This window comes from Sus scrofa, chromosome 14, assembly GCF_054392235.1.
Source record: "Sus scrofa isolate SSC_HxYL_T2T_F1_AM1 chromosome 14, Sscrofa_HxYL_maternal_Yorkshire_Landrace_v2.0, whole genome shotgun sequence".
In the NCBI taxonomy this organism is placed as follows: Eukaryota; Metazoa; Chordata; class Mammalia; order Artiodactyla; family Suidae; genus Sus; species Sus scrofa.
The window spans coordinates 81,745,441-81,758,105 of NC_139396.1; the positions used below are offsets into that span (position 1 = coordinate 81,745,441).

The window sequence follows — 12,665 nt, forward strand, 5'->3', positions numbered from 1 at the left end:
AGAGGAAACTGTTCCATACGTAGCTGTAGATTTGGTGTGTCGGTGGGAGGAGGTCCATCCAGGATCCTCCTACGTCGCCATCTTGAATCAGAACCCCAGACCTTTGCCTGTGTTCTCTTGTTCTCTCTCTCTCTCTCTCCCTCTCACACACACAGAATCTTTTCTTTTCTTTTCTTTTCTTTTTTTGGCTTTTTAGGGCCGCACCTGCGGCATATGGAGGTTTCCAGATTAGGGGTCTAATTGGAGCTACAGCTGCCGGCCTACGCCAGAGCCACAGCAACTCGGGATCCGAGCTGCGTCTGCAACCTACACCGAAGCTCATGGCAATGCTGGATCCTTAACCCACTGAACGAGGCCAGGGGTTGAACCCGCAACCTCATGGTTCCTAGTCGGATTCATTTCTGCTGCGCCATGACAAGAACTCCCACACACACAGAATCTTAATCAATCTTTTCCAAGCTGCTTTTCCCCACATAAAAATATAACTTCAATATCTTCTCGTAACACATATAAATTTGTGCATAATCTTTCAAGGCCAGTTTCTAAGCACTAGTCTTTCCAAAGACTGCCATGCTCTGCTTCCCCTCTGTGACATTCAGACACCCCAGTAGGCACACACGCGTGGAGCCAGCAGGTTACACCTACTGCACCTAGGACTTTGCTACTAACTGAGCTGTTTAGTCAAGAATCAGACCGATTCCCAAATCTGTTAAGCCCACTTGTACCTATGACTAAAATTACATAATTTTATTAAATATTAGGTAAACCAACAAATTATGAGTGTGAAAAGATAACTGTTTTCATGAAAGCTAAGGCAGATGCTTTGGAAGGACCTGATACTTAGAAACTGATTAGACATCTTTGCTGCATTATATCTGGGGGGAGGGGATGACCATGAACCAGGGAGGGGAGCTAGAAGGGAGGGAATCTCTAAGGATTCTGTACCAGACTCTGCAGATGCTTTAGGGTTCTCATTCAACTTAAAGGACCATATAGAAATCTAAGCAGCAGAAGAGTTTTGTGCCACATCAATGAAGAATACATGTAAATGCGTCAGTTTTAAAACAAAAACATTAAGGACTATACGCACCATTCCTTAAGATTACTTTTCAAAACAGACTTTTTTTTTTTTTGGCCACACCCACAGCATACGGAAGTTCCCGGGCCAGGCACTGAATATGGGCCACAGGTGCGGCAATGCTGGATCCTTAACCCACTATGCCAGGCCAGGTAGTAAACCGGCACCTCCGCAGAGATCCTAAACCTAGAATGCCGGACCTTAAACCTGCTGTGCCACAGCAGGAACTCCTAAAACTGACTCTCTTAATGAATCCGCCAAACACTTGCTCTCACAGTGTCAGATAAGATTTCTTACCAAACCATGACTTCACAGGAACCTAGTGAAAAACAATCTCTGCATCCTGACCTGGGGCCAGAATTAGCCTGGACAGTCTGCTCCTGGAGAAAACCTCAGACAACACCTCACATTCATCATCACACAGCACATCATAGAAGGAACGTCGGAGCAGGACTCAGCCTGATATCCTGGCCTCACTACTCATCAGAGCACTCTGCCTGCCTCACGTACTCACTCTTTGAAGTTCTGAATTTCAGGTCTGAACCTCACACTGGCATTTCTAAAGCACACAACTCCACTCTAGTGAACAAATGCTACTAGGTAATATTGGTACTCAACTTGCCATTCATATACTTTTTATTGGACGCACAAATGCTGCCGAGCACAAGACTAAACTACTTAGATCATCTGTGAACACTGCATTGGGCAGCTTTTGCTGTGACAGAAAACCTCCCCACACTCACAGTGGTACATCACAGTTGACACATTTCATTTACCAGAAATGATTTCCCTTTATATTATAGATTTACTAAACAGTAACAAAGAAAGGACCTAAAACCCTTACACTTACAGTCAACTGACTTTATTTACAAAGATGCCAAGACCATTCAATGAGTAAAGAAAAGTCTTTTCAACATCTGATGTTAAGAGAACAACTACAGTGAAGAGAATGCGTTTGGATGCCAACCGCATGCCATGTACACAAATTTAACTCAAATGGATCAAAAGACTTAGAAGAGCTAAGACTAAGACTATAACACTCTTAGAAGAAAACAGGTGACAATCCGTGAGAGCTTGGATTAAGCTGTGGTTTCTTAGATAAGACACACACAAAAAAAGCATCAAAATAATAGATAAACTGAACTTGATAAAAATAAAAACTTGTGATTGAATGGGAGAAAATATTTGCAAATCCTCTGACAAGGGTCTAACATTCAGAATATAAAAAAACTCATAACTCTACAATAAAAGGCAAATAACCCAATTAAAAAACAAGCAAAGGATCTGAACAGACATTTCTCCAAGGAAGATAGACAAGTGATCAATGGGCACCTGAGAAAGTAAAGACAAGTCGTGAGCATTTGGAGTGATATGGAGGCGAGAGACAGGACAGGGGCTAGAGGCTGGGGGGTCGAGTAGAAGAGACCAAAGCAGGAGTGTGTTTGGAAGCCAGTGGGAAGGAGCAGAGAAGGAGAGGAAATGGTGGTGGTGGGGGGTGGAGACAGCACAGGGAACTGGACTCCAAGCACATGCTGAAGGATTATGTCAGGAAGAAAAACCCCTCTTCAGCAAGGAGAGGAAAAGAAAATGGGTACAAACCCAAAAAAGGAGCTATTGGCAGCCAGATGTAGGACTTCCCACTCGATAGCACTATTTTTCTCCACCAAGCAGGAGATGGTGTCATATGCTGGGATGGGGGGAGCTATGATCTCCACAGAACTCCTAGGCAGATGCATCTAAGTTCTTCTTGTTATTATCAGCTGCCTTCTCTCCTACTGCCACTATCGCACATCCTATTAGCTGGCTGTCAAACCCCCCCACCCCCAACAAGATGCTTGTTCTTTTTTTTTAAGCTGACAAGGCTAACGGTATGATGTCACGGCCACCTCTGCCCCAAGTGATTCTCCTTCCGCCATTCCTATCTTTTAATCACCTACATCTTTCACAAACCTGTCCCCTCCTCTGTGTTTCTCATTAGATCTCATTAGGACCACGAAAATCACTTTTTCTTTTTCTTTTTTGGCCACCCTGCAGCAAGTGGAGTTCTTGAGCCAGGGATCAGATCTGAGCCACAGTTGCGACCTACACCACAGCTACAGCAAAGCTGGATACTTAACCCACTGTGCTGGGCCGGGGATCAAACCTGCAACCTGGTGCTGCAGAGACACTGCCGATCCCTTTACATCACAGTGGGAACTCCTGAAATCACTTTTAAGTAGCCTCCTGCCACTAGTCGGCTCCAATGCAAGACAGACCATGTGATTTCCTGCTTTAAATTTGACTGTACCTCCACAATGAACAGGGTAGCAAGCACAAACCCCGCAGCATACGACAACTTGCAGCCCCACCCATTTGCCTATCCACCTTCCGGTCTCACCCTGGCCATCCTGCCACCTCTGGACCAAGGGCGGTTTCTCGGCATACCTGGTCTTCCTATCACCATGCTCAAGAGTCAAAACCGTACCTTACCCATCCTGGTACCATCATGTCTAGACTGCTGCCTGACACCAAGCAAGTGACCGATGAAGGCCTGCTTGTAAAATGAGCAATCGCTTCCACTGCCCTAACAGGTCCTCATCATGTCTGGCAGATTAAAGACACAGTTTCCAATCAAATGACTGGATTTCAAGTAATCTCAACTCTCCTAATGCAAATCTGATATTCCCTAACTTTCCCAAAGGCACAAAACATGCCCAGTTATAAAACATGTTGAATGAAACACAGATGTAGGACTATAACCTGAGAGCAAGCTCTCCACCCATCATCTCTGCCAGCAAACTAAAACTCATTTAAAAAAATGTCTCTTCGAAGGAAGCACAAATTGCAAATCACCTCTCTCTCCAGGTCCCACCTAGAAAATCAACACCACTTAACACAGAACAGCTGTTGTGTGTGTGCTCTTCACCTACGTGTGAAGTCACATGTATCAGCACTACAGACTGCAGAGCAGTCAGCCATGAGAGGCCATGAAAGAGGCCAGGAGCCATGAAAGAATATGGAACGGCTACCATTCCAGCCATCTCCCCAGTTTCCTACTTTAGAACTTACATCTTGAGGTTTCTACCTTCCAATGCTGCTTTGACTAAAAGCATTCTGTCAGCTCAGAGCAATAAACACGGTGCGCCTAGTGAGTCAGAAGGAATGCTGGTGCTGAGCCTGAAGGAAGCCTTGAAGAAGGCCAAAGGTTGACAAGCTCTCTGTTTTCTGAGATTCCAGAAATCAGAAGTCAGAACAAGGCCCCTGATCTCTGCCTGTGCCTTTTCTTCTTCCAAGGCGCTGCTCCTCAGCATGTCGTTCCCCAGCATGTTCCCTTTTTCTACCCTGGCTTCAGGACAGCGCTCAGCCAGGGGGCGGAACAAAGGTTCCTGGGACACACAGTTCACTCTGTACTCCCTTTCAAGCTACACCCTTCATTAGAGGGATTTAGCAGAAACTTCACTGTATAAGAACAAAAGTGTTATTCCTGGGTCCAGACAGACCTGCATACTAAAAATGATACGGCCACACTGGAGAGGATACAGGTGTAATTACTTTAAAACCAGAAATGAGATCTGAAGGCAAGTATCGAAAAGAGATAGGCTAACTAACCTAGAAAAAGTGAAATCAGATCATAACTTGAAGTCATCAAGAGAGAACAGTAAGAGATTTAACCTCACTTGCCTAAAAGTTTAGGTGTCTACTGAGCCAAAACTTTTAACATTTTAACACTGAAATCAAAACCACCAAGTGGTATCAAAAATCCCCATCCTGAGTTTGGGATTAGCAGATGCAAACTATTACATTTAGAATGGATAGGGAGTTCCTGTCGTGGCGCAGTGGTGAACGAATCCGACTAGGAACCATGAGGTTGCGGGTTCGGTCCCTGGCCTTGCTCAGTGGGTTAACGGTCCGGCGTTGCCGTGAGCTGTGGTGTAGGTTGCAGACGCAGCTCGGATCCCGCGTTGCTGTGGCTCTGGCGTAGGCCGGTGGCTACAGCTCCGATTGGACCCCTAGCCTGGGAACCTCCATATGCCGCGGGAGCGGCCCAAGAAATAGCAACAACAACAACAAAAAGACAAAAGACAAAAAAAAAAAAAAAAAAAAAAAAAAAAAAAAAAGAATGGATAAGCAATGAGGTCCTGCTGTTATAGCACAGGGAAGGATAACCACTCACTTGTGATGAAACATGATGGAAGACAATATGAGAAAAAGAATGGACATATATGTATGACTTGGTCACTTTGCAATTGATAGAACACTGTAAATCAAGTATAACTTCAAAAATTTTTAAAAATCCCCATCCTTAGAAATTCAAAATAAATATAAATTTTTTGTAATGGTTTAAGAACTGACCCAGAGAGATACACCAAACAGGTATACAAAGTCCTTCCTGGCTCTGACTGAAATCCTGGTCATTTTCAAGGCGGTGCTTTCTGACCCTTTATTATCTGCAAAATGTTTTCCGTTTATATTTCTATTCTATCTATGTAAGTTTATATCCTACAATTACCTGCAGACCAATTTCAAGTAGGGCAACTTCAGGAAAAGGGAATGGTTTGCTTCGTTGTAATGCAACAAAATCAGTAAGAATATCCTAATCTTATAAATATCTCACTAAGAAGCTTTAGGTCAATGTTATGAAAAGCATTTCCGTCAAGTGTCTTTTTTCCCCACCTGATCTCTGGGTGGGGACGTGGATTCTCAGACTTGGTCAGTACTTGCAGTACATACTTCTAAGTGCAAGGATCTGGCCAACAAGCTTGTGTGGCCAAGGACCTGGCAACCAGACCGCTCTGCATGGCAACGGGGTCGGGTAATAACAGGGTCTTTCACACTGAGCTCAAAACCACTTGTCCAGAACTTCCAGGCCTTTCCACACACTACGCGCGACTTCGCAGACGCGCTTTCTCCAGTCTGCACCTGCCACACCTGAGGCCGAGAGACTCACTGCAAGCGCAGCGAGGTCCCGCCGAGGGCCGGTCTCGCGCGGGCGCGGTCCTAGACAGGGCGGGAGCAGGCGGGAAGGGGAGCGAGGCCGGGCGCGCACCTTCATGAACTCGTCCTTGTCGAAGCAGAGTGTGTCCGGCCCCTTGGGCAGGTTCATCCTACTCTTCTCCATCCCGCCGGTCGCCGCCTCTCAGCGCTGACACCCCAGCAAGGAGAAGCAGCCTGCTGCGTGCACGGACTCGGCGGCCGCAGCCACGACCCGTTTCCACGGCACAGAGGGCACCTCTTCCGCCAACATGGCAGCGCCCGCCCCGCAGCCAATCAGCGAAGTGCACCGGGGGGCCGGCCTCCGTCCGCCGCCCCTAAGAGGGGCGCTGGGACAGCCGCCGCGGCCGCGCTGCGGATCGTGCTGCCCTCCTACGGGAGGAGGGCGTCTCTGCAGCTCACGCTGGCTCTGGCCACTTTAGGGCTCCCAGGGGGGCGGGATTGAGTGTGGAGAGAGCAGCAGTGTGGGTGGGGGGGCTCCCTCCCAGCCACCCTTTCTGCTAGGAAAAATCTGTCTGCAATGTTCTTCCTGCGTCTTCTCCCTATCTTGCTTCGCGGGGAGAGCATGCCCCACTGCATGTCAGCCTCTGGGTTCTCAGGCCGGTGGTCCAGGCTTGGGCTCAGTGCCAGGTGGGCAGTCTAAGAGCAACTTGGGGTCTTCAAGGCTCTTAAAGGAGCGCCTCATAACCTGCCTAGTCACTAAACAAATACATCTGCACACATGGTTATTTTTCATCTAAACCAGGAGTGGGCAGATGTCAGAATCTGTGGCCAGTGTTGGTGCGATCAAACCGGGAACTGAGGTTTGGCGCTTGCCATCAGCCATTACATGGATTAAATTGTGAGCCAGTGCAGCTGCCCACCCGCAGCACCCCTGGGTGGAGTTCAGGGTGGAGACCAGAAGTGAAGTACTCTGTGCTCTTAGGAAACTGGAAGAACAGGTCTTAAGATAGTCAGATATTTTTAGGAGAAGATATTATACACCCAATTCTTGCATCTCCTATCTAGAAAAACACTAAAATCCTTCATGGTGATGTTTGCTCCTCTTGACTAGTAGTAACCTTAAGGACACCAGCAGCAAACTTCTGTAAAATGTGTGCGTGGCTGCATGCACCTCCCCCTCACCTTTATCAGATACCTCGATATCTGATAAAGATACCTGCCTCTTTGGAGCAGTATTTCGGAGCTCTCTGAAATGGATGTCACGGCCATCTGCAAATGAAGCCACCTCCAAGCATGGACCACAGAGGGAGTCCTGAGGGAACCCAGGCTATGAGAACCTAGGCTACTTGCCCTGATAGCTGAGGTGCATATCCAAGGAATGATTTCAGCGAGCCCAGACCTCTTTTGTTCCAACTACTTGTCCTTTATTGCAAAAAAACCTCTTGTATATCCCGACTCCTCCCTCATCTCCTCAGAGCAGTTTCTCAGGGCCACCTGAGATGCTGTCTCCTGGGCTTCATTTTGCCCCAAATAAAACTTAACTCTCAGGAGTTCCTGTTGTGGCTCAGCGGCAATGACCCTGACTAGTATCCATGAGGACAAAGCTTCAATCCCTGGCCCCTCTCAGTGGGTTAAAGATCCAGTGTTGCTGTGGCTGTGGCCAAGGCCAGCAGCTATAGCTGTGATTCGATCCCTAGCCTGGGAACTTCCATATGCTGCACCTGCAGCCCTAAAAAGAAAAAAATAAACTTAACTCTCAACTTTCAGGTTGTGCATTTGTTTAAGTCAACAAACCCCACCCCAACATCTCAGACTTTCTTCCTCCACCTGCCCCCATACATCCCAATTTTATTTTGACATTCTCTTTCTTCTTCTCTTCCTTACTCTTTCTCCCATTGGCCCTCCCTCTAACTGTGAAAACCATGGTCAATGATGATGATTCATTTCAGTTTTTTTCTTCTTAAGACTCAAACCACAAACTTCACCCAAGTCGCTTTATACGCTGGGTATAAAGCCTGGGTATAAGCCTGCCTCTTCAGGCTGTGCTCTCTCTGGAGATAACCTTCACCCTGCCAGTCCTTGAAAGGGTGGGACAGAGGGAGGCACCACCGTACGATGAAACTCTTGTATTCAAATTACTCCAAACAAGGAGTTCCCATTGTGGCTTAGTGGTTAACGAACCCAACTTGGATCCATAAGGATGCAGGTTCAATCCCTGGCCTCGCTCCGTGGGTCAAGGATCCGGCATTGCCATGACCTGTGGTGTAGGTCACAGATGGCTCAGATCCTGTGTTGCTGTGGCTGTGGTGTAGGCTGGCAGCTACAGCTCTGATTCAACCCCTAGCCTGGGAACCTCCATATGCTGCACCTGAGGCCCTAAAAAACAAAACAAAACAAAACAAAAAACAAAATTACTCCAACCAAGACACTGGTCACATTTGTTACATGTGGGTATAGTAGAATCCCAAATGATATATTCCTTTGCCTTGGGCCTATAAGCCTTGTCGAAGGGAATGTTCCTTACTAAAGTCTAGAGACGTTGGTGGATAGGGTGAGAGCTGGAATCTAGCCAGAAAAATCAAGACAAGTTGCCAAGAGAAGCAGTTAGGAAAAGTACATTCTGTGATTTTTTTTTTAAGTATGGAGAATGAAAGCCTCAGTATTGGTTTTGGGTTTGTTTACTCTTATGATGAAAAATTTCAAACACATTCAAAAGTCTGGAGAGCAGAAATTACTCCACCCCTTCCACGAACCCATCACCTTGCTTCAACTATCATCTGTTTCATCTTTGCTCTCTTACCACTGCACCACTACCCGCTTTTTAAATCTGGAATATACTTTAAGACAAATTCCAAACACCACACCATTTCCTGCTCCCCATAGACTTTGGTTTACAGGTCACAGAAAAAGAGAAAAAAAAAAAAAAAAGACAATTCCTTACACACCTGCAAAAGTATCATCACACCTATAAAATGACCAGTTCTAATAACCAATCTGTATTGGCTCTGAGAGGTGACATTTATCCCAAGGCCACATGGTGACAGTGACAAGGGCAAATCCAGGCAGGGCACTGTAAAGCCAACACTCTTTTTTTTTTTTTTTTTTTTTGGTCTTTTTGTCTTTTAGGGCTGTACTGTTGGCATATGGAGGTTCCCAGGCTAGGGGTTGAATTGGAGCTGTAGCCACAGGCCTATGCCATAGCCACAGCAACTTGGGGTCCGAGCCCCAACTGAGACACAGCTCACACCAGATCCTTAACCCATTGAGCGAGGCCAGGGAGCGAACCCGTGTCCTCATGGATGCTAGTTGGGTTCGTTAACCGCTGAGCCACGACGGGAACTCTGCAAAGCCCACACTTCTAACCAAGCAAGGCATCAGGAGATGGGGCGAGGGTGGTGGGCAGATCAGATAAAGGTGCTTGGGAAACCTTCCCTTCTCTAGAAGTCAAGATGAACTAGAACTTGAACTCTTTCCTTCCTTCAATGTAATTCCCTTCTGAAATTGTCCCCAGGCATTTAGTAAACGGATGTACCTAAATCTGAACAGCCAGCTGTGCTAACCTTGGGATGCTGAAGGGATTAGGTTTCAAAGGAAAATGAGAGCCTGTGCTGCCTGCTCTCCTCCCAGGAGTTTGCAAGGAGCAGCCGAGACCCCACGGAGCGGGCTGCCACGTGAAGCCGCCTGCCCTGTGGAGCCACAGGCTGTGGCAGTTGTGTCTCCCCCACCAAAGCTGGTGCAGCAGGAGAGACCCCAGATGCTAGTGGAGCCCCCTGGAGAGGACAAAGGGAATACAGAGGGAGCCTAAGCCTGCCCTGCGGACAAGGTCACCACTCAGAATGTCACCCGTCAGAGCTGATATTCAGTTAGTACACATCCCTTTACTGCACAAATGTGGCTCACAGTCTCTGTCCACAGCCCACTTGATGTCCCCTGCTGCCCTTGCTCTTTCCTGAGATCCCTACCATGGCCTGGGAGCCAGCCATGAGAGGGTTAATACCTGGCTGGGCAGGGGTCTTCTGGCCAGCTTCCCACTGGTTAATTGTCTCTGCTACCGAAGATTTGTCCATTGTTAAATATTTGCCTATCATCTTTAGGAAACAGGAACTGAAAGATTAATTCGAAAAGTGTACATAAAGTTCCTTGTCAGTGCAAGACATGGTAAGCAGTCAGGATTTCCTAATTTTCCCCCTCATTTTCTGATCTGTGCTTTTAGAGTGAGACTTCAATTTGACACTATTTTTCTAGCTTCAAGTCTCTCTGGATTTCACTCTTCTGCCTTTCTTTTCACTCTAAAGCTTGTACCTGCTCCTCCATTTCTTTGACTTTGAATTTCTGGAAGGTTCTTAGTTCTGTATTTTCAGTGGCATCCTGTCAGTTCCCCATTTTCCCTTCCTACTCTTCCCTATTTATAGTTTTCACATTTTTGGCAGGCTTGCCACAGAATGCTCAGTGTTGCAAAAAGAGAGGCTGTGCTGAGGAAATTCACGTGAGCATTTTCCCCAGGAATCATCCTTGTATTCCCCAGCTGATCTCTCTTGAACTGTTGTACTAAAGCAGCCAACTCTTCTGACAGCAGCCAGAGTCGTCCTGGCTCACAGCTGCTGGAAAAGAGGGTTTCCATGTTTAAGTGGCTCATACCACTTGAACGCGAGCCGCTGAGTGTCTAGTCTGACGCTCCTTCATTCCAAGAGGAAGGCAGCCGTGTAGTGAAGCCAGCATCCTGGTCAAGGCCTCCACCCACCTTGGAAAGCTCGCTGGGAGCCAGCAGGGCCATTCCAACTCCTTCTGTATTTTATTTACACCCTGCTTCATTCCAGAGTGGATCTGAGGTGGTGGTTTGACTCAAAATGTCCCATGCCAACTAGAAGACAAAGCGATCCTTGGGTGTCCCCAAATCTCCCCATCTCCCAGATCAGTGACTTCACATATTCCCATATGGTGGATGGTTCATTCTTCCATGGACATTTTATAATAAATAGACTCAACTAAAAAATGGTAAGGATAAATTTTCTTCTTTCTCGCGTATTTATTTTGGCATTATAGGGACTTTGAAATGAACATGAGAGAATACAGTGTCTTCCAAGGGAAAACAGCTTTGTATAAAGCCCCCTTCTGAATCATCTAACTCCATTGAGGGGTGTGTGCCTTTCCTGTCTTTGAGCCGTTGACAACCCTATAAACTGTAGATAATTGATATCGGTACAAATGATTCTTGTCTATAGACATACAAATGAATTTTGTCCACTGGACCCCCTCTTTCCTTTGGAGGAAGCCAGTTTTACAACTCTTTGCATCCACAACCAGCAAATTCATTTCGGCATCACTGTCTACCTGTCTGCTCTTTGGAGTCTCCCTTGAAGTGGTGGCTGATTTCTTTGTGAATTAACCAATAAAACACAGCCTTCACAAGTGTTCTTTTTCTATTTGTATGAAAGGCTTTTCCTTTATCTTCCTGACATGCCAGACTGGAACTGCGGACAGTGATAGTAAGAAAAATCACACCACACTGTAAGAGCTACAGTTTACTGAGCACATACATTTACCCAGGTGCCAGGTCAAGACCCAAGCCTAGGAGGCACAGGTGTTGTTACCCTCAGTTTACAGCTTTGAGAAATGAGGGTCACAATTTCCCATTGTGGCTCAGCAGAAATGAATCCAACTAGTACCCATGAGGATGTAAATTCAATCCCCGGCTTTGCTCTGTGGGTTAAGGATCCGGTGTTGCTGTGAGCTGTGGTGTAGGTCGCAGACAAGGCGTGGATCTGGCATTGCTGTGGCTGTGGTGTAGGCTGGCAGCTGCAGCTCCGATTCGACCCCTAGACTGGGAACTTACATATGCCATAGGTGCTACCCTAAAAAGCAAAAAAAAAAAAAAAAAAAGAAGAAGAAGCTCAGAAATGATAAGCCTTTGCCTAAGTACCAGGTTGTAAGTGAAGAAGCCAGAATTATACCTGATCCCAAAGCCCGTGCTCTCAAGGACTGGGCAGAACTCTCACCATGAGCCTTGGCTGCCCCCTACCCCCCACCGAGGGAGGCTCTCTGTTGGTCTGTCCAACATGGAGGGCACTTGCTGGGAACTTGTCCTGCCATCCCATGGCCAATAATACCGGCCAACGCTAATGAGGCAGAGCACTAAACCCTCTACATCGGTTGTCCGGGTCAGTCTCCTAAATGCCCATGGGAGGGAGTTCCTAGTGCTGTCTTCTTGCACTGATGAGAACACTAAGGCTTGGTTGAATTAGATCATTAACCAACAAGTGTGAGAGAGATACACGCCCAGAATGATGATGTCCAAGTTCACACTGCAAGTCACAGGGCTGAGCTGGTGGAGGATGGGGGTGATATGGTCAGACCACCCTCCACCCCACACCCCATAGCTTGGTCTACAGGCACAAGGCAGGGGGACAGTCCACATACCTGGTCAGTAATGTCTAACATCAGGGCAGCAAGGGCCTAACATGACAGCACTGTCATTTCCCCCAGGCTCTGGGTCCTCTGCCAATCCTGGAACAGACCCATCCAGGAACAGATGGTGGGGGTCTTAGATGCTTCCTTCTGAGCAGAACTGGGATGAGTACATCAATACTGAGGCCAGACACGGACCCTGAGTTGGGCTAATCTGTTGCCAGGATGCTGAGCTGATGGGCACCAGATGGTCAGGTGTTGTTCCAAG

At 47.1% G+C, this 12,665-nt stretch overlaps 2 protein-coding genes across 7 annotated transcripts in view; one reads left to right on the top strand and one right to left on the bottom strand.

Moving 5' to 3' along the window:
• Nucleotides 1-6,297, bottom strand: part of COG2 (component of oligomeric golgi complex 2) — a 42,142-nt gene extending 35,845 nt beyond the window's left edge. For all 6 annotated transcript variants that reach the window (XR_014827895.1, XR_014827894.1, XM_084996879.1 and 3 more), the window contains exon 1: nucleotides 6,105-6,297. Coding sequence is in view for 4 of the 6 variants with exons in the window: in XM_084996879.1 (XP_084853005.1) it covers nucleotides 6,105-6,176 (72 nt within the window). In the remaining 2 variants the exon portion in view is untranslated. The remainder of the gene's footprint in view (nucleotides 1-6,104) is intronic.
• PGBD5 (piggyBac transposable element derived 5) overlaps nucleotides 1-12,665 on the top strand; it is a 313,156-nt gene that overhangs the window by 75,882 nt on the left and 224,609 nt on the right. The window lies entirely within an intron of this gene.